Here is a 26,851-nt window from a genome sequence, read left to right on the forward strand (position 1 = left end):
ATCATACCGTAGATTTATTTTCTATGCACTAACTCACCATCTAAACAAGCCCTAAATGAGAAAATCCAATACCTGAAGTGGAAACTCTTATATGCAAAACTTAGGAATCTCCTGTGGCAGATGAAAGTATGTGACCACTTCAGCCACAGACATCAGAAAGTCTCCTGCAGACAAAGAACTAGCCTACATAAGAAAAATTTTGCCAATACAGCTATACCAGTATAGCTATACCAGCAGAGACCGCTAATGGAGCTGCAGCTTATATTGGCATAAGAAGATTTTTTGTCAGTATGGGTAAACTGCCTTCTCAAACAACATAAGCTATACTGGCAAAAAGACTCTTGCAGGTATAGCTGCATCAACACAGGGGAGCTTGCTGGCATAGCTATGTCAGTCATGGGTGTAGATTTTTTCACACCCTTGACCAAGATAGCTATGTTGACAAATCTTTGTGGTGTAACACTTGGCCACAGTCACGAGGGTTGCTGAAAGTCTTCATTCTCAGTCTCCTTTTCTATATCCATCTGTTCAGTCTTTTGAGATCTATCAATTCTTGTAATCCTCCCATTTTTTAAGAACAATGAAGATGGAGCACACACCAAAGGATCATTGTTCTGAGGAAATTGGCTTTATTATCCCTATATACAGTAGGGATAACAGGAGAGGGAAAGAAGAACAGATGCATGGGGAGCACTGAGCTCCAGGGAAGAACAGTAGCAGAAAACTTCCAATACTATCCGTCAAAGATTGTGAGGGCTCAAGAATCTTGAAAGTGAGCAGGCCTGGTTGATGGCTGAAAGATGGCTGGTTGACGGCACATCTTAGAGCAGTCATGCTAAAATTTTACAGGTGCTTCTGACCTGTGTGTTGGTTCTACAGTTTCACGACTTTCCTTAGAACAAGAGTTACATTTCTTTCAAAATGTTTATTGAAGAAATAGTCTTGAGTTTTGCAAAAGGGAAAAAGCACAAGTACTTTTTCTAAGAGTTTTCTAAGTGTTACTCTAAATGAGCACCTTCATGCAAAATTAGGTGAAACAATTTGATGGGTTTACAGAAGAGAACAAAATGGAAATACTAAAGAACAAGGAGGAATTCCATAAATGCTTTAAAGAAAGAATGAGGGTTAAATATTTAAGTCACCAATAAATGAAGCTGATATTATGCATTTTAGTTAAAAGACCCCATGTGTAGCTCTCACAACTCTTTTTGATGTTTGAGAGATTAACTGTTGCAGAAAAAACAATGGACAAGAAACTATCAATTGGTGTTTTTAAATGTAAATATTTTTGTCATTTTTAATTTGAAAAATTATTCTCATTAATTAGTTTAATCTCACTTAATAGATCTTGTTATGTATAAACCGCTACAGTACTACTCAATTTAAATTCACAGAAACTAATTAGTCCAGCAGCAGGAATCAGCCTCACTGAAACATTACTGATTCTTGAGGAGATTATATCCCTGCAGCTTCTTTTAGTCATATTATATTACATATCTCAAAGAACAGCTATAGTTTCCTACTCACCTCTTCAAAGGTACTTCTGACAACTTAGATCTAGAGTTCATAAACAGCCTCAGTTTCATGTTGACAATATCTCCAAGTACCTAATAGAAAAGATAATTTTTCCATATTAAAAATGGATTTGGGTAGTTACCAAAGTTCCTTGGCTTTGAAAACAAACGATTCTCTTGACAAATCTTTTTTCCCCTCTGTGAGGGGGTGTATTAACTCCACACTAGAACTGTAGGGGTTAAGGAGCAGTTCTGGGCCCAGATGACTCCATTCCCCTGAACCTGCAGAGCATGCTCCAGCTAGAGCAAGGGGCTTTAAATGGAGGCAGACAACTCAGATGGGGGCAGATGAGGGAACAGGACACAGATCTGGCCTGAGATCTCCTGACCAAAGCTGCTACAGACATCTCCGCTGGGAAGGAAGGGACTACCTCAGCAACTCCCAAACTGTGGATCAGTAGATGGGGTCATGGATCCAACGGGCAAGATTTGGCTTGTGAGACAATGCTGTCTCCCTGCAAACATGTCTGGGCCTACTCCACAAATGTTGCACCTCCTGGCCTCACATTTGTGGAGCAGATCCAGACTGTGTGGAGGTGGCAGTGTGGATGCCACTTTGTCATTAGCACGAGCCAGCTGTGGAAGCATCCACGTGAGAGACTTGAATCCAGAAAATCCTTACTTGTGGGCAGCAAGCTTATCAACAGAGCATTCTCTATGCTTGAGCTGGTAAAAGCCTATGCTACCCTTTTCTGAGATGGGAATCCGCAATGTCTTGTAAGCTCCTTAACGCAGGGCTCATATCTTCTTTTATGCGACCACGAGTACCCTGTTGGCACTCAGTAAAGAATTGTTTTAAGTTACTGTCTCTGTGCTGCAAATTCCTGGCTGACAATGAAATTATTCAGCCTCCCACACAGGTGATGACTGAGCATCTCAGCAAGATCAAGCAACAATTTGCAACTTTTCCCCCCCTGATCTGGACATGTCAAAGTCTGACTGTGTGTGAAATCCCTTTCATTGCAAGCCCGATGCCATGGATTTGCCAGCAGCTTAAATCAAACAGCTCATCGAAATTTCCTGCCATTGACCCTTGAGAGGAACATATGTCCAACTTCTCTCCCAGAGTTCTGGTTCACTGTCAAGAATGACTATACTGCACTCTCAACACATGCCTTGAAACTGATGGTGCCATTTGCAAGCACATATATATGTGCAGCTGGATTCAGTGCACTTGTGTCCATCAGAGCACAACATCGATCTACCATTGATGTCACATCAAAGATTAGATGTGCAAATTCTAACATGCAGCCGGACTTTGGGAAGCTGTGTTGCAACATGCAAGCCCATGTCTCACGTTAAAGAGCGCTAAATAACATACTGAATGGGCAAATTCCTTGACTTGCTTGGTCGCTGTGTTGCCTGTGCTGTCTGGGGTCACAGGAAACAGGAAGTCTCAAAATGGGGTCATGCAGGCAAAAAGTCTGGGAACCCTGGTCTGAAGATTGTTACTCCCCCTCCCACCCCCCCCTTTTGCTATCTTAAGCTAGACTTTTTGAGACTGTGGAGGGGGGTGGATGGTAGGAAGTGGCCCAGGGAGGCAGTCTTGAGGTATGCCCCGGTGCCTGACATTGGTTGTCTCTCATAGGGCCCTGAATCAGAGCCTGGTGGAGTGGGAGGGCCTGGGCTTCCCTAACCAACACCCTTCCACCCCTCGCAGGAGTAAAGAGAAGACAGAGACACTGGAAGCCTTGTGGCAAGGGCTAGCCACCTACAGCGGCTAGGAAACAGACAGGCTCCTTCCGTTTTAAGGACACAGGACCCTCTACAGTTTGTTGGACACTGCTACTGCTAAAGGGGGAGTTGAGCTAAATTGGGCTGAGTTGCCACCCACCAAAAGGCAGGCCATCCCAGTTTTGGAGGAGTTGCCAACAGGAGGCACCAGAGACCAAGGGGGAAATTGAGGTCAATGACCTAAGCACTAGGTGATGCCACTGCTAAACCTGGCCCCTTGTCAAACACTCTCTAAGGCTTCAGTAACAATCAGTATATATCTTAAGTCTTTCAGTTCTAAGTATCTGCATTAAAGAATGGTTATTGTCAGTTAATTTAGGTAAAATATAGACCTGCCCTAAAATTAGTTCTGATCCAGCATGGAATGTCCTCCATATTCTAAATTTTAATGTTTTTTTCCCAAAATATTAACAAATTAATTTTTTTAGAAACAGCTGTTGTCTTCATCTCCTTCCAGTATATATTCAAACTTCTTTTAATCTGTACCTTCCAGTATAAAGAAAATGTTTTCTCTCTTATGAAATCTATGTTGGTTCTGCAACAGCAAAGTAGCAAACGTTCAAGAATTATACTGATATTACCAACGATGGATCAATGATGTGTTAAACTCTTCATCCCAGAATTTTTGAATCATTTCCACCTAGTCTTTTATTTCTTTCTATCTGTTTATAGTAATTTCTAATGCACCCATCTCCATAGTACTGGTACCTAGGTGCTATATATAAAATGAGAATACTACTTCTTGCTCACATTTCTTTTGTTCTGTGGACAACTCATGGTTTAATGTTGAATTCTCTGATGATTATATAAAGGAAAGCAGATAAATATAACAGCAATTAAAACTGGAAGATTAACACTGTTCAGAGTCATAAGGCTGTCTTCTAGTATACTTAGGCTGAATTTGGTTCAAGGAATCTAGCTCGGCTTACTAAGTGTCATTCTTTCTCAGACTAGTTTTCGAATTATCTGGAACTCCTAACTGTGCCTTTGTAACCTAACAAAAGCCTGTTCATCTTCTTATAGTCTTAATACATGACAATTTTAAGTCTCTCCAATATAGTATCATGAGACAAGTTTGAAGTGACTACCGAATGTCACAAGGTATGATAAAAATAGAATGCTTTCACCAGAGCACACAGATCATGAATGATTTTGATTAAACTGCTCATAAATGATTGGGACACTAATCATTTACTGGGGGATGACTCCTTAATTTTTTTGTTGCACTACATAACACACAGGATTTATGACATGGATAGTTACCATTATTATTATTTGTAGAACACTGGAAAAATGTTTGGTGCTTTTCAAAACAATATATAAATATAAACCCAGCTCAGAAGAGCTTATGGTCTTGATGTCAGACATATACAAGACAAAATATCCAGAGATGACCCAACTTAAAATCTTTTCCCTTTGGGGTTTTATATGTGTACGTGCTTGTTTAAACAAATACACTCTTCTGGAGGAGGTGTAATGGTTTAATGTTTGTAGGGCATAATGAAATAGGTAGAGCTGAATAGTTTTTCAACAGAAAATGCAGTTTCTGAATTTTTTTTATTTGGTTTGTTGAACTGACTCAAAATGTTTTGTTTTGACTCATTTCAACATTAAACTGCAACTCCTATCACTGCAAGTTGCCTCTTGGGAGATGAAGTTCAGGTCCCCATTCTCTCCTATGGGCTGGGCTGCCTAGGTGGGTGGCAACTTTCATGATGCAATGCAGTCTCCCCTTTGACTAAGTGGCATTGTGCATCATGGGAGTTATACAGCTGCAGGTACATCATGGGAGATGTATTCCAGCCAGGGAGTCCAGTTCATAAAGGAGAACAGGAACTTCAGACCTGAACTACAACTGTCAGGAGTCAATGTACCACAACAGGAAAATGCAGATTGTGCATCAAGCCAAAACAAAAATATTTTGATTCAGAATCATCATAATGTTTCATTTTGATTGGAAATGCTGAAACTTAACATTTCATCACTTCTGAACTGAATTTTTCAGAACAATTTGTCCTCTGACAAATTGATATTTCAACTTTTTGTTCCAATTTGGGACAAAAACAAATGTTGAAATATCAGAATTTCCCATAAGATCAAAATTTTGCTTAGCTTCATCCTCAGGAGTTATGAGTGAGAAGCAAGTGGGAGTTTGGTGTACTGAGAACAGAAGGACATTCCATGCACAGGGACATCATGGAAAAAGGCATGAAAATGGGAGTTGAAAAAAGAAACGAATTTGTGAGGCTTGCAACATTTTCAAGGGGAAGAAGATAAAACAAACTGCAACAGGAATCAAGACAGGCTAGGGCAAAATTGTGGAGGGCCTTGAAGTCAAAGCAAGAAATTTAAATTTCACAGGGCTAGTCTTAAAGAAATGGCATAATATGACTCATGAGAAAGGAAGGTAATTTTAGCAGCTTTGTATCCATGGTATTGTTTCTCAAGATCAGGAGTTCTCAACCTTTTTCTTTCTAAGGCCCACCCATCCACAGCCCACCTGTGCCAGAACAATTGTTTTTCTGCATATCCAGTAGATTAAAAGCTATAATAAATTGAAAGTCACACAGTTAAAAACACACACACACACACACACACACAATATAAAAAAGAAATGGATAATATAAGTACACAGATAAAAAACTGAATATTAAGTTCAAATACTAATATGCCTGTATTTCCCCACTGCGCAGGGCTGAAGCCCAAAGCCCAAAGCCCAAGCCCCGCCGCAAGGGGCTCCCTATGGTGTGGGGCCCCAGGCAATTGCCCTGCTTGCTATCCCCTAATGACTGCCCTGCTGAAGCCAATGGATTTCAGCATATCATGCAGGAAAATTAACACGCTCTCTGGTTAAAAAAAAAAAAAAAAGCCAGTATGTCCAGATAGAGCAAGGGGAAACAGCATTACATTTCTGTATGCTCTCTGATTTATTTTGGCGGACCACCTGAAACCTAATCAAGGCCTCCCAAAGGGCCATAGACCCTCAGTTGAGAATCACAGCTCTAGATAATCAACAGTTACATGCAATAGAGGATTGTTCTTGGATATTCTTAATAGCACTAGCCATCCGAAGGAACATCCATTCAAGCACTGAAACGAGGTTAGATTTTATCGATATATCTTCTAATGAAGACATTTTCATTAGATTTTCATTTTCATTTCATTTCATTCATTTTCTAAATTGTTAAACGTATATTTGACAGTTTAAGTTAAACTAGTCTCTCAGATAAATGTTAGGCTGTAATTTTTTTTTTTTTTTTTTTTAGATATTTCATGTAAAAATAAGAAAAACAAAAACATTCTTAGTACAGGATAAAGTACACAAAAGTACAAATTAAAAGAAACTGCCATCGTCTTACAATCAATAAATGTGCCATCTTCTGTGCTTCTCTTGTTAAAGGATCAACAATAGCAATAACATCATAGAATGGTTCATTCTGTTGAGGATCTATTTTTACTATGCTGTTAAAAAAAGATGTTAAACATAAGTGAAATGAAAAATTCTAAATTAAACTTGTGGAAATAACAATCATCAACAGGTTTTCTTAATTCTGAATTTATCATATTTTTAGCACTTTACATCGTCTTTAAGAATTTTTCAATATAAGACATTGCTCCAAACATTTATCAGAGGCCTGGTCTACACTAGGGGGTGGGATCGATCAAAGTTACACAACTTCTGCTACGTGAATAACGTAGCTAAAATCGATGTACTTAGATCTGCTTATCGCGGTGTCTTCACTGCGGTAAGTCGATGGCTGATGTTCCCCGTCAACTCCGCCTGCGCCTCTCACTCCGGTGGAGTACCAAGTTGACAGGAGAGTGCTTGGCAGTCGATTTATCGCGTCTAGAGTAGACTCAATAAATCGACCCCCGCTGGATCGATTGCTGCCCATTGATCCAGCGGGTAATGTAGACAAGCCCAGAGTCTCCTTGTGAAGTGTCCAGAAAAGCACATTATGAACCAAAATACTTACCTTTCTGTTCATTATAAACCTTTCGTGCAAGCAATATCAGCCAGAATCTTCCTCAGGTTTCCATCACCACAGTGTAGTGGTGTGGCTGCCGACTGAGCTCTCCTTTGGAGCTGACTTTGGGACTCCTCCCACTGCAGCTGGTTGGCAAACTGTACCTCCTGCTGCTTTTGCAAAAGTTGCAGGAGGACGGTTTGGGTCTTTTGCTACTGATCAGCTCAGAGACAGACAATTTTCTCCATCCTTCCGATATCCATTTCGCTCCTTGGTGGTGGTGGTGGGGTCTCTGATCCTGCTGACTACACAAGTTTGTGGCTGCCTACTGAGCACCTCCTCATAGCCAGGGGTTGCTTTACAGGCATCCTGCCCCTATTACCCGCTCAAATACTCCAGATAGTCTATGTTGTAACTCACAGTACCCCTTTCTTGGGCTAGTTTAATGTCAAATAAAGTTTACACAAACCTCAGAAACCTTAGTCATAAAATAATCCAAACAGTCTTTAATATAATGTCCAAAATCATAAGCTCAACCTGAAGCCACCAGTCCCCAGCCCCCCTTTGTCCCTTTTTCTATCCTGAATCATCAGATTTTGCAAGTGTCATCAAGAGTCAACAGTGACAGAAATTTGATTTAAAACATTTTTAAAAAAAAAAAAAGGAAACTGGGTAATGTTAAATATAATAAAATGGAGGAACTTGTTTGTCCCTCTTAGACAAGGATTTGTTTTGACAAACCAGATTAAAAGGAGATAATGTATTAATCACAGGCCCTTGATTAGAGGAAGCTGGAGCCATAGGAATGAACAGTAGGCCCTCACTAAATGCATACGTTAATAAATCATGCATTGCAAATATGATTAGTGGATTTCCACTATTTTTCACTAAACAACATATCAGTTAGGTGCTGCCAGGAGCGTAGCCAGTGCGAGTGATGCTACACATCCTACAATCCCATGGGAGGATACTATGCCACCTCAGGTTCTCAGGCTTTGATACAGGGCTAAGGTACTTGCAACTGGCTGCTGGTGCTGTTTTTCTTCCTCTCACTATGCTACAAAGGGAAGGCCAGACTCAGTACACCATAGCAGTTTTTCCAATAAAACTGAACAGGAACTTGGGAGTGATGATTATAGGAGGATAAATGAATCTTCAGGAAGGTTCTTCTGTTACTCTCTTATTCAGTCATGGTTCTAATGCTGCCCTTTCTGCCTTTAAAAACTCAACCTGTCTCTGCAACCAGCCACTGAAAGAAAGTAAAACTGAAGATGGCTACCATGATCTTACCATTAACGAGAAGATAGGAGTCCCCCTCCTCTTGCCCCACTTCTTGTCGTTCCAATAAAGATTTACAGATGTGAACCTTAGTATTTTCCAGTTTCATTTAGCAACAGAAAAACACCAGTGGCATACTAACTTTCACTGGCTCCTCATGTTTGGGGTTAATGAGACAGGAGGAGCAACAAACACAGACACTTTAAACTCACTGCTTAAGACTTCCAAACACAATGTAAATCTGCCTGCTGGCTTTTAATATATCTTGTAGCAGCCAAAGCACAACAGTGAGAACCTAACCACCCCTATTGCAAATAGAGTTGGTGGTGAGAGCAATACCATCACCCATCTGTAGGTAACATAGTCCTATGTTTTAGTGCTGGGTGCCAAAAGTGTGAGAAGAGGTGACATGGTGCTAATCCCCACTCCAGGAAATGAATAATTTATATACTAACCTTGTGAACAGTAATCAGTAATCCACAAAATTCAATAATCTCAATTTGGACTTTCCACATCAGTGCAGATTAGTGAGGCTCTCTTAGTTTACCTGCGATTTTGTTTAACTACGTTCAGGTTTTTAATTTAGTAAGTAAATATAATATACTGATTCATCTTCCTCTCTCCCAGTACTCCCACTTCCACTCAATAGAATTCTATTTGTCACCTTTTTCAGTGTTGATTAGAAATAGATAAAATTGTCAATGTTTTGACATTACTGACCAATATACTAGTAGTGAAATTAAGATTGCCTGTGTTGCTCATTGGTTTCTTGAATTGTTTGTACAATCACAAAATCAGTTTCTTCTTTTAAAACTACAAAATGTTTACTGAAGTTCTGGAAGATTGCATACAGTACTTAAAGCATTAATAATGTTTAATATTAAGATGCCATAGCTATATATGCATTATGATGAGACTGAACTTACCTGTGTTGCTCTTTGAGAAATTCAACATTTTGTCTAATGACTGTTTTAGGCAATGAAGACAGAAGGGCATCCACTTTCATAATCAAATCACTGCCACTGGTACAATAAAACAAACTTAGTTAATATGTGACTTTTCTAATAAAAAGGGAATAAAATATTAATTTTCAATGTATATCTGTGTGCATAAAAGACTACACAAAAATATGATGCTTTAAGGACACCACAGTCATAAGATTTTTAATTTTGAGTCTCTAAGCCTTTAGAATGTGACTAACCAAGAACTTCTAAATCTATAGTTCTGAAGAGATGTGCCCTTCTATACATTTACAAGATGGAATATACAGTCCAGCAGTTTAAATAGTAAAATCCACTTGTATCCACAACTCTCTGTTCCCTTCTTGCTGCTGTTCACTGAAAAATTCCCTCTTACAACTCCCATGAGCAGCCACAGCTAATCAGTCCATCTTTCGACTGCATCTTATTTATCCTAGAGTTCCCACGCCGTTTTAACTGAATTTTTAACTGTTTTATCTCCGCATCATTACTTTTCTTCTGTCATTTAAAAAACAAAAACTACAATTAGCTACCACTGATACTGATATGAGTGCAGTGCTTAGTCAGGATCATGAAACAGGGCTTCGACCAATAGCATATGCCTGTAAAATCTTAAATGGAGTGGAGCAGGAATTTACCCCATGTAAGAAAGAAGTGTTAGCATTAATTTGGGTCCTACAACATTGGGAATATTTGGTAGGAATGTCCCCAGTGCTTCTTAAAACATCCCACTCTCTGATAAAGTATGTGCTGACAGGAAAGACTAACGACGGTCATGTTTCTAGCCCCCTGATAGCTAAGTGGACATTAGCATTATTAAACAAAAATGTGAGCATGGAAAAGGTACCAGTTCTATCTCCAGTTTCATATGGTCTTATGGTAGAAGGGGAACAGCATGAGTGCCCCCTGCTTGAAATCCCTCCAGAGGAATCTTTATTGTTCCGAGGTGAAACACTGTTAGGGGATAGCAGAAAAAATGGATGTAATCTGGTTTGTGGATGGGCCTTGCTACTATAATGAAGGAAAACCATACACAAGATATGCCGCAGTAAGGGTGTCAAATTCTAGGGAACAGTGTAAACCTCACTCAGCACAAGCAGCTGAAATTGTGGCAATAGCCATAGCACTGGAAAATACACCAATAGATAATGGGGTAGCTATCTTCACAGATTCTGAGCAGGTACTAAGAGTTGTAGTAGACTGAATGCCCCAGTGGGAGAAAAGAGGAATGAGATCAGCAGACAACAAGCCTATTGCACATGCTGGGAAATTATCTTTGGCACTTAGCACAGCAGAAAACACAGCCAGTAGAAATGGAAAAGATAAAGGCTCATACGAAAGACATTAAGGAGGCTCAGTGAAATAACAGGGCAGATGAGGAAGCTAAGGCTGGAACCAAGGAGAGGACATTGTGGCAGCTACAACTCCAATTAGCGCCAATAGCAATAGTAGGCAGGGATAAAACAGAACAAATAGATCTAATATCCCTACAGAAAAGAGATCCAGAAATAAAAAGGTTTGTAGCTAAAGGAGAACATCAAGGGTGGAAAATTTGGGAGCATGATACAGGATTGGTTCTAGCCACCAAAATGGAGAGAAAACATGCCTATGTGGGTTGCCCCAACTGAAATAAGTTCTGAGATGATAAACCTAGGCCATAATAACGGACACCTGGGCATGGAGAAAACTCTCAGCAGAATGCAAGCATCAGGTTGATGGCCAAATATGAGACCTGATATAGAGCAGTATGTAAATAATTGCTTATCTTGTGCTTCCAATAATGCAGATACTAGATTGGTAAAAGGACCCTTCTGTCACCAAAGAATGCAAACTGATATTAGCTAAAACAGCAAAAGGGAATCAAATATTGCCTAGTAATAGTGGATGCATTTACAAAATGGGTTGAAGCGATACCCACAAGAAACAATACTGACCTAACTACAGCCCACATCGTAGTTGAGCAAACAACAACATGATGGGATGTTCCCCAAGAGACTGAGTCTGATCAAGGACCACATTTTGTGGGGGAAACCACAAAGGGACTCTGCCAAGCATCTGATATTAAGCAAAGATTACATAGAGCAGGACGCTCTCAAAGCTCAGGACAGATAGAAAGAATGAACAGAACAATAAAAACAGCGCTGAGGAAGACGGTATATCAGCAAGGTAAGGCCTGGGACCAGAAACTCCCATTAATCTTAATGGCAATTAGCAGAACTATAGCAGCACAAGGCATAACTCCATGTAAAGCTATGACTGGGAGAGATACAGTTTCCTGGACAGTGGTGGGTAACCAGAGTGCACCAAGATGAGCTGTAGCCTAGAATGCAGACAGATCAGTGGATGCTGCTGCTGCTAAAATCTGTAGTGAATACTCACAGGCAAGTGGCAGTAGCACTTAAAGCAAATGCAAGGCAAATGGACATGAGTGGCAGGTGGAGTCCCCCTTTGGGGAGGCTAGCCCCTGGCTCCACCCCTTCCACCCATGCTGCCCCTAGGACCAGAGCCCCGAGCCTCCCACACCCTGCAGCTGGAGCTCTGAGGCCCCCCACTCTCTGCAGCTGGAGCCCGGAAACCCCCCCTCTCCCTGCAGCCAGAGCCCGCCTCTGCCCAGAGGAGCCCCAAGTCTCCCCTCCCGCCATGGCCAGAGGAGTGCTGGGCCAGCTGGAGCCCTGACCCTCTTGTTCTGTGGCCAGAGGAGCCTCAGGCCAACTGGAGCCCTGAGCCCCAACTATGGCCAGAATAGCCCCGGGCCAGCCGGAGCCCCCCAGCCGCGCCTCCCCAGACACCAAGGCGCCCCACAGGAAAGCTCTTGTCTCTTCTCTTCCAGAAGAAGAACCTGAGCTTTGGATATGGGTCATGCAAGTTATGGGGTGCCTGAGGAGGCGATATGTGTTACTCAGCTTCCTGGGTTCATCAGTAATCTCCCTGGAGTCCAAACTCCATAGCCTAAAGCATTCAAATGCAACATTAAAGTCCCTGGGGCTGCATACTCCTTCTACCCAGAGAAAGCATTTTAAGCCCCAACCTCCCCTATGTTTCTTCCCCAGTTGAGGTAGGACTTCTCCAGGAAGCGGGGCAGGAATAACAGATGCAGACCTCTCCACCTTCCGCCCAACCACTTCTCGCCCCTCCCTCCCTCTTCTCCCTCCCCCGGCAGCATCTGTTGCACGCAGCCAAACAGCTGATCGTGGTGGGTGGGAAGTGCTGGGGAAGAAGGGGAGGAGCTGATAAGCAGGGCCAATGGCTGGCGGGAGATGGTAGGGAGGAGGGGGATGAGTGGCCCGCTGGTGGGTGCTGACCACCCACTATTTTTTTCCATGGGTGCTCCTGGCCTGGAGCACCCAAGGAGTTGGCGCAAATTGATGGAGGGATGCTAGGTCCAGATATAGGACTTGTCCCCTACCATTGCATGATCACATCTTGGTGTGCCAGCAGTATGATCTGGGGCCATGTTGACAGGTTCATGAGGTCAGAAAACTAAAACTGTCTGGGCCATGTTGGGGAAATCAACATTCAGGCCATGTCCTGTCTAATCTTCCTGAGGACTCTTGCTATGAAGGAACTGGAAGACAGGTATACCTAGTACCCATGGAATTTGAAACCTGGTGGAATTAGAAAAACATCTGATAGGGAGCTGGGACTGGCTCCCCCTCTGGAGCAGAATCTATGTCATTTGTTCTGGTCAGATGCAAACAGGCCTAAACCCAGGCACATCCCCCCTGCAAAAGATATCTCACAAAATGAAGCATTTGATTGACCCTTCATCGTTGTCCAAGCATTGATGACTGAGATGGTCTGCTAAAGTGTTCTTTAGTCTGGGACTGTGCAGAGCCACTGGTGTGATGCAGTGACTGATGCACCATTACCAAAGGGGGACTGCTTTCTGGCACAGCATGACAGGCAAGTTCCTCCATGTTTGCTGATAACAGGACTTTGCTGTGGTGTCCTGGAACACCTGTACTGTCGCACTTTGAAGTACCGGTTTTGTTCAATATCTTCATAAATGATCTGGAGGATGGTGTGGATTGCACTCTCAGCAAATTTGCGGATGATACTAAACTAGGAGGAGTGGTAGATACGGTGGCAGGTAGGGATAGGATACAGAGGGACCTAGACAAATTGGAGGATTGGGACAAAAGAAATCTGATGAGGTTCAACAAGGACAAGTGCAGGGTCCTGCACTTAGGACAGAAGAATCCAATGCACCGCTACAGACTAGGGACCGAATGGCTAGGCAGCAGTTCTGCGGAAAAGGACCTAGGGGTGACAGTGGACGAGAAGCTGGATATGAGTCAACAGTGTGCCCTTGTTGCCAAGAAGGCCAATGGCATTTTGGGATGTATAAGCAGGGGCATAGCCAGCAGATCGAGGGACGTGATCGTTCCCCTCTATTTGACATTGGTGAGGCCTCATCCGGAGTACTGTGTCCAGTTTTGGGCCCCACACTACAAGAAGGGTGTGGAAAAACTGGAGAGAGTCCAGCGAAGGGCAACAAAAATTATTAGGGGTCTGGAACACATGACTTATGAGGAAAGGCTGAGGGAACTGGGACTGTTTAGTCTGCAGAAGAGAAGAATGAGGGGGGATTTGATAGCTGCTTTCAACTACCTGAGAGGTGGTTCTTGAGAGGATGGTTCTAGACTATTCTCAGTGGTAGAAGAGGACAGGACAAGGAGTAATGGTCTCAAGTTGCAGTGGGGGATGTTTAGGTTGGATATTAGGAAAAACTTTTTCACTAGGAGGGTGGTGAAACACTGGAATGCGTTACCTAGGGAGTGGTAGAATCTCCTTCCTTAGAAGTTTTTAAGGTCAGGCTTGACAAAGCCCTGGCTGGGATGATTTAATTGGGGATTGGTCCTGCTTTGAGCAGGGGGTTGGACTAGATGACCTCCTGAGGTCCCTTCCAACCCTGATATTCTATGATTCTATGATTGAAAGCTATACATGTGAAACAAATGGCTCTCAGCTCCAGAATGTTTATTTGAAGTTTTATCTCCTGCGAAGACCAGAAAGTGATCCAAATGGGCTTCCCACTCTGCGGTGGACACATCTGTCACAAGTGTCATATTGTGGAGAGATGAGGAGAAGGGTACTTCATTGCAGACAAGTAGAAGATCCTTCTACCAATCTGAAGAGCAGACTTTCTGGGGAATCATGACCACATCTATGTGGTATTTGCCAGGTAGCTGCACTGATCTCAACCAGTCTTGCATGAAGCACAGGTGAAATCTGGAAAATTGTATCATGTAGATGCAGAAAGCCATGTGACCCATGAGTTTTAGGCAGATTGTGGCTGATATTCTCGGGTGGAGCTGCAGCTGGTTGATAAAATTTAGAATGCAAGAAATCTGTCTTGTGACACACAAGCTTTTGCCACTGAGGAGTCTAGCACTGCCCCTATGTACTCTGTTCTTTGAGCAGGCGTGAGAGTGAACTTGGCTTTGACGACTCTGAGGCCCAGTTCAGTGAAAAGGTTGAAGATTATGGCGATCATGTTGTTCACCTGTTGTGGTAACTGACCTTGGATAAGCCAGTCATTAAGGTATAGACAGACATTAATTCCTTGCTTACTCTGGAATGCTGCCACCATCACTAGACACTCTGTACTGTAGTGAGATTTTCCCACATGAAACCAGGGTTATTTCCTGTGGACCAGGTGAATTCCAATATGAAAGTAGGCATCTTGCAAGTTGAGAGCTGCAAACCAGTCCTGAAGATTTAGACTGGGAATTATGGCTGCTAGAGTCACCATCCTGAACTTGAATCAACATATGAAGTTGCGTCGTTGAAGGTCTAGAAAGCGGTGCCAACCTCTCTTCTTCTTTGGGACCAAGAAATAATTAAAACAGAACCCCGTGCCCTGCAATTCCATGGGCACGTCTCCCACTGATCTGAGTTGCAGGAGGGAATCCACTTCCTTTCTGAGGAACATCTTGTGAGAAGCATTCTTCTGTTTTTTTCCTGACACTTCTGTGGTATTTGCACTTCCCCCAGACAGAAGAGGCGCTAAATATATATCATTGATAGGGACTGCTCCCTTCCAAGAGGGTCAGGTCTTGAATCCAGCGGATTTGGACTCCGCCATGTCATGGGGAGGGATAGCTCAGTGGTTTGAGCATTGGCCTGCTAAACCCAGGGTTGTGAGTTCAATCCTTGAGGGGGCCATTTAGGGATCTGGGGCAAAAATTGGGGATTGGTCCTGCTTTGAGCAGGGGGTTGGACTAGATGACCTCCTGAGGTCCCTTCCAACCCTGATATTCTATGATTCTATGACGGGGGTGTGGCGGGGGGTAGTGGCATGTGGGCTCAAAACCCCTGAAATCTTTTTTTTTCCAATATGCCAAAGGGCTTAAAAGGCTAAAACTAGACTAACAACTATAACTATCTAGCTGGAAAGATAAATTGTATTTTACAGAGAGACAGAGACTGCACATATTCTATCTCATAGCCATAGCCACTAAGAAAGAACTGGAGCTATGAGGTGCCAAAGGGCAAGCTGGGCACAGGCTACTCAAAAGATTTCAATCTTGCACACATAAGGCACACACACTCCAGAAGTGGAATACATGTGGACAACCACTCCAAGAACTCATAGATAGACCTGAACTCGTCAAGGAGAAGAGGGAGTCTAGTATATCAGGTATCCGAGTGTCAACTTGAAATAAACAATGTTGTTGAGTGCAGCTAGTAAATCTCTTTCACTTGACATAGTATGTATGCCCGATGGAGTCCATTCCATTATGTATGAGTATGTTCTGGACCTCTGAGGAGCAGGGAAGATGGATCTGGATGGAGATTTTGCCCATCGCTTTCTAGTATTACCTCTAGCTGACGAAGTAATTTGGTTGGAAGCCAAATAAAGAGATTCAATAAGTCTGACAACCAGAATTGTGTTTGCCAGGCTGGTGCCAACATGACCATATTGGATGAGTTCTGTCTTAGTTTCCAGCTGGAAAAGTATTTGGAATTATTGGAATTGGAGGGTGTGCATATATTAGTCTTGAAGCCCAGGGGACAAGAAATGCCTCTGACAGAGAACCCAGGCACTGACCCTTTCTAGATCAGAATCTAAAACATTTCTTATTCTTTTTTGGTATCTATGGAGGGTCAGCCCCATCTGGTGAATATGTCCTGTATGATAGTGTCTTTCACTGTGCTCACTTGCAAACTGCCTGTTGAGTTGATATGCAAGAACATTCTGCAAGCCTAGTAAGCAATGGGCCATTGCAGTAATTTTCTATCAAATGCAGTACTTCCTTAGATGCACAGCTTATTGAGAAAGGGGGGTGGATCTTGCTCCCCCTTGCCTATTGATATACACTGTAACTGTGGCGTTGTCTTACATAATCTGAATGGTTAAACCTTTCAGAACTTGTAGGAATTTTGTGCAAGCCTGATGAATGGCCCTCAGCTTTAGGACATCGGTTGAGTTTCCTGATCCGACCAGAGACCTTGAGTATCCCTGAAGCCCGAGACAAACTCTTACTGATGACTGAGGTTAGGCTCATAGCTGTTTAATCAGACATACTATGGTGTCAAATCTTTCTTGAGTCAGATAAGCCTGTGCTGTGGTGAAGTCCAGTACTGCCCCTGTAAGTTATATTGTTTGGACAGAAACTTAACACAAACTTTTCCTTGTTGCCTCTCAGTCCTAAGGAGGTGGAAGGCACAAGTACCTGATGACTGGAGTAGTTCAAATGCTAAGGAGATCTCCCCTGAAAGAGCCAGTAGCCTATGTAAAGGAAAACTTGGATTCTTTGTTTTCTCTGGTGTGCATCCACTACCGCCAGACATTTGGTAAACGCCAAATGGATCAAATGGCAGAACCCTGTACTGGTAGTGGGAATTGCCTACCTGCAATCTCAGGTATTTCCTGTGGGCAAGATGGATAGCTGTATCAAAGCATGCATTCTGAATGTTGACAGCTGTATACTAATCCTGTGAATACAGATGGAATTACTGCAGCTAGTGTTACAGTCCTGAACTTGAACTTCCAGATGAAGGTGTTTAGATGTCTCATGTCCAGGATTGGGTGCCAGGCCCTGCTCAGAAGTATCAGAAAGTAATGGGAACAAATTTATTCCTCCCCTGATACTCAAAGCATTGCTTCCACTGGTCTGAGACTGAGAAGTGAACTCCACTTCTTGATGTGGCATGCTCTTATGAAAGGGGTCTCATGACAGCAGTCTCTATCTTTTTGGCTAATTCATACTCTGTGATGTGGGAAGTATAAGTGTTTCTGATAGGGTTGAGGCCTAAACTTGGGATATGGTGTAAACACTTCCAAAGATTTCACTGTTGCCCGAGAACCGTTTAAGGAGTGCAGGGCCCTTAACAATTTACATCCCTCAAAGGCAGATTTTCTACTGTCAACTGCACTTTAAGTATTCCAGATAACTGTAACCAAAAAGTTCTCCTCATGGTTATTGATGAAGCCCATGGCATGGACTTGGATGTGCGTGTTGTCTTGTCCGTTCATGGGCTGCCATCACTGCCAGGCACAGGATGAGTGTAAAATTTTTCAAATCCTGCTGAAAGGCCTTATACCTTCTATTTGAATGCTTATATAGTAACACCAGAGATGCAGGTGACTGTCACAGTAATTTAGCTGGCTCTAGCAGGCCTTCATTTATTGGTGTCACAAGATGTCCAGGAACGCAGGTGTGCAAAATGTCCAAAAGATTATGTGATTTCTCCTGGACAACTTTCACAAGGATCTTGAGTGTATCAACCACGAGACACAGCAGCCCCTGAAAGGTTTTGGAATCATCAGGCTGCATGTTAGTGGAAGAAGGAATCATAGCCTCATCAGGCAACAAAGAAGAGATGGGAGTTGGAATGTTGTGTTCCTGAGTCTGCAGATCCTCTTCTTCAGATCCTTGGTCATGTGTTGAATCACTGGTTGAGCCATCTGCAGTGCTCCCCGCTGCATTGCTGGAGACAGATACCTCATTCTAGATTGAGCTGTTGATGCTGCCTTCCTTGCCAGTTATAAGACCAACAGTGCCCAGTAGGACCAAGGCTGCCGGTAGAAGTATGGAGCAGAGGGCCAAGAGCTCTTAGGCCAGGGGTAGTTGTGCCCTATACTCCATTTGAAAAAAAAAGGGATCAAATTACCTAGACCCAAAGGAATATGTTGGTGACACCTCCCTCTGGCTATCTGAGTCTAAAGGAAAGAAAAAGTATTCCTCCTCTAAAGGTGAAGCAGTTCTAGGCTTGAGTGCACAGTAAGAGCTTAATGAGCCCTAACACATACCACAATGGGCTTGGTATTGAGCCTGAGATAGTCGTTCATATTACAGGTGAAACCTTTCCCACAAACAACAGAGGTGACCACAGAAACAGTTAAATCTCATGAAGCCATAGAGCCTCCCACAGTACTGAGAAAATCAGTGTCATAGGCAGATAAATAGAAGGCATTAGTACTGGAGCGGTCAGTACCAATGACACCAGTACTGGGAGCTTTGATGCCAAAATTTCAGTATTAGGTGATGCATGAAGCTCCATATGAGCCAGGAACAGAGCAGAGTGACTGGTACTGGAGTGGATGCCCAGAGGGACCCTTCTTGGGCCTTGAGCTACCTTTTTCCATGGAAGAACAAAAGGATTTCTGCTTTTAGAGCTAGCACCCAGAGAGGGTGACCTAGATCTACATCCCTGAGAGGAGCTATTCTCCTTCTTTCTCTTGACTTCCAGAATTTGTCCTGGTTCAAGAGCAGGATTTTTGAGAAACTCTACTCACAGAGCTGCAAGCTGAGGAGCTGACAGGAGCACCTACTGAAGAGAACTGCTTAGGGATTTCAGTCCCACTCACTCCAGGATATGAATAGGGCTGCATTGACCCTTACAAGAAAAAACAGCTTTATGCCAGTCTGTTTTGTCTTTTGTGTTCTGTTTAAGAATGACTTCCAAATGGCACACCTCTCAGAAATGTGTTCCTCATTAAGGCATAATAAACATCTGGTATGTCCTTCATTACAGGGCATTACTGCCTTGCAAGGAGGACAGTTTTCAAGTCCTGCAGACTTTTGTTCCACCATAAGAGCTCAGCCTGGAACCAGGAAAGTCTCACAGGAAGGAAAAAAAAAAAAAAAAAAAAAAAAGCTTGTTTTGCTTTTCTTTATTTTTTAAAAAGGAAACATTATGAAAAACCTACAACTAAAGACTAACTAACTGAGTAACTATCTGAAGTTATTTACAACTATTTACACAAGAACAATGAGTGAGAAATTCAGGCTATGGCTACACTAGGAAGTTTACAGCAGCAGAGCTGCAGCGATGCAGCTGCACTGCTGTAAACTAATGTAACAGTTCTAAGCAGACAGGAGAGAGGTCTCCTGTCAGCTTAACTACTCCAGCCCCATGTGCAGCAGCAGCAGCTATGTCTGAGGGAGAGCTGACATAACACTGTCTACACTGGCTGTCTATACCAGTGCTTAGGTTGGTGTAATTTCATTGCTCAGGGGGGTTGCTTTTTCACTCCTGAACGACATAAGTAATACCAGGTTTCAGAATAGCAGCCATGTTAGTCTGTATCCGCAAAAAAGAAAAGGAGTACTTGTGGCACCTTAGAGATTAAATTTGTTAGTCTCTAAGGTGCCACAAGTACTCCTTTTATAAGTAATACCGCAGTAACTGCTAGTATAGTCATAGCCTGAGACACTGCCTAAGTGCCTACCTGAAGTCACAGGCAATAAGAAGGAACTAAGGGACGCACTCCACGCTTTATGCCTTTGGATGGGAGGCATGAGGACACTTGGAGGACAAGGGCAAGATGCTGTCCAAAAGAATCCAAACTTGGACACATGCACACAAAGAGTGGAATACATATGGACAAACACTGAAAGAAGACCTGGTATCCTCTAGAAGAAAGTGAAATAATTAGTCACAGGTGATAAACTCAAATGAGTCTCACATGCATTCAGACAATAGATTCCCAAAACCCAAAAGTGTTTTACTGTTTAGAGCTGATCCCCATCTCTCTGACAATGCTTTTAATCTTCTCTGCTGAGGTACTGAATGTTATCTTTTCCAACAAATGAAAATCTTCAGTAAAGAACTCATTTTCATCCAAAGGACCCAGGACCTTAAGAGGAAAAACAAATGACACTATTTTACTATAAGCTTAGGTTTTCAAAAATATTTCCTCTGTAAGCAAAAAATACGCTCAATTTTTAATAAAGTAACATTTTCAGTATTAAAAATCTCTCTCCTGCATACCGCTAGATTTTACTATTTATATAGTATTCATGCTGTGAAAATTCCAGCATTTACAATTTTCTATTAATTAAATTGAACTACAGTATATTTAAACATACATTCCTTTCAGGTGATATCCCTAATAGCAAGTAGAAAAAATTCTTTGGGCAAACAAGGGATGCATCTATTGTAAACAAAAAAAAAAAAAGTTACAACAGGAACATCCACAAATACTTGTATAAGGCTATCACAGCATTCCCAGTATACATGCCTATTTACAGAAATGTATTATTCGGCAACATAAGCTCCTTTTAAATAAAAGCTCAAAGAAAAAAGTGCAAAATTTGAACACAAACCACCATGATCCTGCCTTGTGCTTAGTTGTTAAATCCTATAATACCTTCATTGTGTCCTACATCAGAACTATTTTAGTGTATTGGTGTGTACACAGTTGTTTAAAAAAAATTGGGAAATCAATACATTCTATTGTACACATGTCAAACATCATAAGAATATGAATACATTACACACACACACACACACACACACACACACACACACACACTTTTCTATAAAGAAAATAAGTTTCAGTTATCCAGTCTCAGTGGAAGCAGAAGTAAATGGACAGGTAATGTTTCCAGAAGATTAAGTAGCAAGAAGGGCCGAACCAAAGCCAAAGATTTCAATGGGTTTTGGATTGAACTGTAAAAACATTATGGCAAAAGTACAAAATTTTTCAATTTCGTCTTAGGAAACTGTTGAAAAGGCAATGGGAGTTGAAATGAGAGTTTTGCCACTGACTTATGGGGACAGGATTTCATTCTATTATTCTTAAATAAAACATCAATGACAATATTTGATTGAAAAAAGAGAGAAATGTAAAGTGCCCTTTTGGTCAGGAAAGTGATTCTGAAAAACTGCATGGTCTTATTCAATATATCTTATTGCTATGTGCACTTAGGGTCATCTTTTGACATTAGTGACTAAATAAAGTTTTCATTGTTTTTGGACTGTTGTTACCTCAGAAGGGGATAGAAATAGAGAGAAGTGACCTGGGCTGGAGGGCTAGGCCATGAAAGACTTAGCCAGAGACAGGACATCACAGGAGGGGCTATAGACTAAGACCCTTGCAACGCCATGCTATGATGACAGGGGGCACTATATCAGTAAGTCAAGCTGCTTACAGGACTGCATTCTATTTTGACTTGTATCAACATAATTGTTTGCTAGGTTCCAATTTCAGGACCAGAGTTTGCTCTCAGTTATACCTGTACACCTTTTTTTACGCAAGTTATGCCGATAAGACAAAATATACTAACTTATGAAATAGCTTGTTAATTACTGTTCAAACCCATTTGCACAGTATGCAAACTTCTCCCTATTGTCTTAGAAAAAAAAGTAAAGAGCTCAGAAATAGTCATGTTATTACCCTGAAAATTTAAATTTCTTTTAAAAATCTTTGTGGTTTTCTAGCAAAAATCCCAAGAAAATGACATAATACTTTTCCAGTCAAGAACAGTTTCTAAATCTGTTACAACTAGATCTAAAAGAGTTAAATAGTTGAATTAATTTCAAATAATCATCACTCATTAACTCTGAAGAACAACTCCACTGTGAAAAGTTATTGTAAAAATATATCAGTAAATCTAAAGTAGACATTTGCAATGCTCTCATCATATCTTGGTGATGTTGCACTGGTATAAATGATGTTGCACTGATTTTGGCTTGCAAATTGTTTAGGCCAAATTTTGTCAATGGAATTGTATGTAATACTGGTATGATGCATGAGCCAGAGAGACACTAGCATGATTTTAAGATTCCATGATGAGTTTGCAGGGCTGGCAGATAGAAAAATAAAAGGCGTTTTTTCTTATTAACTGAGAAAGTTTGGTATTGAAATCATTGAGAGATGCACAGAGAACCCAACACCACCATTCGTAGTCATCTTTCCAAGTAAAACTGAACATCATTTGTTCATTACATCAAGGTATGAGGGCAACTGTAGTGCATGAAAACATAGAATCAAATGCGTTCGACATTAACAAAGGGTGAAACAGGAGTGTGTCTTAGCCCCCATGCTTTCTAACATCTACTTTTCATTCCTGCTTCTTCATGCATTTAAAGACAGCAATGATGGCATTTATTTTCGAACTAGACTAGATGGAGGCTTGTTCTACACTGCATGGTTTAGAGCGAAAAACAAGGTGAAAGTGCTGGTTCTGAGAGATTTCCAGTTTGCGGATGATACGCCATTGGTTGCCCACAGTCAATCTTTCCTGCAAATCTCTTGGGTAGATTTTCTGCATCATGCAAGGGCTTCAGGTTGACAATTAGTTTCAAGAAAACTGTAATCATCTATCACGGGGTAGAAGAACCAATGCCTGACATCACTCTGGAGGGTAAATCTCGTGGAGTTGTCAACAGCTTTTGATCCTTGGGTTCTATGATTAGCAGGAATCTTGACCTTCAGACTGAACTGATTAACTGAACTGGAAAAGCAGCTAAGAATTTCGGGCTATTACAGAAATGTGCACGGAACAACAGCAAACTATGAACTGAGGTGAAGATGCGAAGCTACGAGACTTGTGTGCTGTCATCCCCGCTTCATTGTTCAGAAATGTGGACTACGTATGCTAGACTCATCAGGAGACTGAACAGCTTCCACATGAGATGTCTGCACAAGATCCTGGAAATAAAGGGGGAAGACAAAATACCAAACACAGAGGTGCTGTAACATGCAGGACTAACACACTTAGAAACTACTATTAAGAAGAGGAGGTTGCAATGGCACACTCCTGTCAGGAGAATGGGAGGAGACTCTATTGCTAATAATATTTTGTACAACAAGATTAGAGATGGCTCTAGAAAGCAGGGCTGCCTTTTACGGCGGTACTAAAATGTATACAAAAATAATATGAAGTCGTTCAACATCAGTGTAGAAAGCTGGGAGTAGTATGCAGAATCCCGCCCAACCTTGAGGGAATATCTGGCACTGGGTGCAGCTGAACATGAAGCAGCTTTTATCCAGAGGACGGAAGCAAAGTGAGAAAGAAGAAAGCAGCGTGCTGTAATCTTGGACTCCAACTCAGACAACACATGGAGCTGTGAAATTTGTAACAAGCTGTGTTGCTCTTTAATTGGGGCTTGTCAGCCATAAGCGGATTCATCAAGCACTTGACTAGACCTCTTACGTGTACATCATGAGCCAGTGGATCAATGGTTGCCTAATCTAAGTAAAATTGCACATTAAATTAATGAATAACTATTGCCCCTGAGATCCAAGTATTTGAAGGGCAGGTCCTCTTTGGAAAGTGACTTAAAATGGAACCTTTTTACCTAACGAACCAGTCTAACACTTTTTAATGTTGAATGAGAATGTATGTTGTGTATCCAAATTTTAAGTAAATCCTATTTTAAAACAGATTGCATTACTCTGGGCTATAAAAGAATGCCTGAGTAAAACTACTCTATCCTAGCAAGGGAATTTGTGGGTTGTTAATCACTCTAACACAGAAGAGATAAATTAGTTGAGAAAGTAAAACTCACCTAGTAAATATCAACCTTGCCGCTTTAGATTTCCAGGTATGTATGTATAAGTATGTATAAGAATTGATCATATACTATGTCAGCTTCATGATTTATTTTTCACTGTGTTCAACCAATGATTTGGTCAATTGCTGGTTTCATTCCATGTTACTGTCAAATTGCTGATTTATTACCTCAATTCCAACTGTAATTTTGACTTGATAATTGTGATGTTTAATTCTTAATTAGTTAGAAGTTTAATTGATTTTAAGTTTGCTCTCTTTATTAATTTGTAATAAAACTCATATAAAGCATACAACTCTCTCTCCAGAGGGCAAAGGTCATTTACTAAACTATTTCAGAGCTACTAGGTTCTATTTCTAAATTAATACTTGTATCCCAAACAGAGATCTAGGCTTAGACGAGGCAGTAGAGGTCAGTTCCCTTGCTGGGTGCATGCCCCAAGGAACCCAGTAGGGCCAAGATTGTACAATATAGGATTAAGGGACTAGGGATCACAACCATGACGACTGTTCTTAGATTTCTCAGGCCTATGTCTATAGGACCAGGTCCTAGACTCCCTGCCTCACCAGTAGAGTTCATATGAATGGGACCAAGGCAACCAGGTAGGGGATGTCTCCCTGCTGTGCTTCCAGTGGGAGCTGTGGTGAGGCTACCTTAACAGGAGTCACAGGCTGAGCTAGAGACTGTCTCCTTGTTGGCCCTGAAGAGGTGTTTGGTACTGTAGCTGTGTTGGCACGTAGTGCCATAAAGGGCACTCTCATAGTCATAGACAGTAGTGGTGACTCAAGCTGTGCAGTAACCATCAAATTGTTCAGTACCAAGAAAAACTTTGGTGTTGAGAGGGTTGATGCAGGGAGCAACCATACCATAATGATCAGCACCGGAAGTGTGGGTGCCAGGGTCACTGGCATCAAGTGCACCAAGGTTGGTACCAATGGATCATACAAGGCAAAGGATGGTGCTCTACTTCAGATGATACCATTGCTTGGTGACTGGTTCTGTCAGGTTGTCAGAAGGACCCAATTTGGACCATGAACCATCTTTTGACTGCGTAGCCTGAGAAGATCTGTGCCTCTCTTTATGAGACGCCAAAGACAAAGGGAAGAACTAGGCCTGTGCTCGCGGTGGGAACCATATTTCTTCCTATTCCTTTCAGATGACTGGGTAGAGAATGACTTAGATGCTCTGCTGGTCTCAGTAGATGGAGACGTCTTTGAAGAGTGAGCATGGGAGCTCAGATCTGAGCAACAACTCAAAGGAGCACTCAATTATAATGGCTGTTCAAGTCTGGTAGGCCCTTTTTTCATAGAATATCAGGGTTGGAAGGGACCTCAGGAGGTCATCTAGTCCAACCCCCTGCTCAAAGCAGGACCAATCCCCAACTAAATCATCCCAGACAGGGCTTTGTCAAGCCTGACCTTAAAAATATCTAAGGAAGGAGATTCCACCACCTCCCTAGGTAACCCATTCCAGTGCTTCACCACCCTCCTAGTGAAAAAGTTTTTCCTAATATCCAACCTAAACATCCCCCACTGCAACTTGAGACCATTACTCCTTGTACTGTCATCAGCTACCACTGAGAACAGTCTAGATCCAGCCTCTTTGGAACCCCCTTTCAGGTAGTTGAAAGCAGCTATCAAATCTCCCCTCATTCTTCTCTTCTGCAGACTAAACAATCCCAGTTCCCTCAGCCTCTCCTCATAAGTCATGTGTTCCAGTCGCCTAATCATTTTTGTTGCCCTCCGCTGGACGCTTTTTCCAATTTTTCCACATCCTTCTTGTAGTGTGGGGCCCAAAACTGGACACAGTACTCCAGATGAGGCCTCACCAATGTCGAATAGAGGGGAACGATCACGTCCCTCGATCTGCTGGCAATGCCCCTACGTATACATCCCAAAATGCCATTGGACTTCTTGGCAACAAGGGCACACTGTTGACTCATATCCAGCTTCTCGTCTGGTCTTTTTCTCCAGAACTGCTGCCGAGCCATTCGGTCCCTAGTCTGTAGCGGTGCATGGGATTTGTCTGTTCTAAGTGCAGGACCCTGCACTTGTCCTTGTTGAACCTCATCAGATTTCTTTTGGCCCAATCCTCTAATTTGTCTAGGGCCCTCTGTATCCTATCCCTACCCTCCAGCGTATCCACCTCTCCTCCCAGTTTAGTGTCATCTGCAAACTTGCTGAGAGTGCAATCCACACCATCCTCCAGATCACTAATGAAGATATTGAACAAAACCGGCCCCAGGACCGACCCTTGGGGCACTCCACTTGGTACTGGCTGCCAACTAGACATGGAGCCATTGATCGCTACCCATTGAGCCCGACAATCTAGCCAACTTTCTATCCACCTTATCGTCCATTCATCCAGCCTATACTTCTTTAACTTGCTGGCAAGAATACTGTGGGAGACCGTGTCAATAGCTTTGCTAAAGTCAAGGAACAACACGTCCACTGCGTTCCCCTCATCCACAGAGCCAGTTATCTCATCATAGAAGGCAATTAGATTAGTCAGGCATGACTTGCCCTTGGTGAATCCATGCTGACTGTTCCTGATCATTTTCCTCTCC

The 26,851-nt window shown here is 42.2% G+C and overlaps 1 protein-coding gene across 2 annotated transcripts in view; it reads right to left on the minus strand.

Moving 5' to 3' along the window:
* The window catches only part of UGGT2 (UDP-glucose glycoprotein glucosyltransferase 2), a 295,296-nt gene that overhangs the window by 110,742 nt on the left and 157,703 nt on the right, over positions 1–26,851 (minus strand). For both annotated transcript variants that reach the window (XM_037895931.2, XM_043534691.1), the window contains 4 exons: positions 20,496–20,623; positions 9,481–9,576; positions 6,668–6,770; positions 1,528–1,607 (listed from right to left, as the gene is read on the minus strand). In XM_037895931.2, coding sequence (XP_037751859.1) covers positions 1,528–1,607; positions 6,668–6,770; positions 9,481–9,576; positions 20,496–20,623 — 407 coding nt within the window. The remainder of the gene's footprint in view (positions 1–1,527; positions 1,608–6,667; positions 6,771–9,480; positions 9,577–20,495; positions 20,624–26,851) is intronic.

The sequence above is a fragment of the Chelonia mydas genome, chromosome 1 (assembly GCF_015237465.2).
Source record: "Chelonia mydas isolate rCheMyd1 chromosome 1, rCheMyd1.pri.v2, whole genome shotgun sequence".
In the NCBI taxonomy this organism is placed as follows: Eukaryota; Metazoa; Chordata; order Testudines; family Cheloniidae; genus Chelonia; species Chelonia mydas.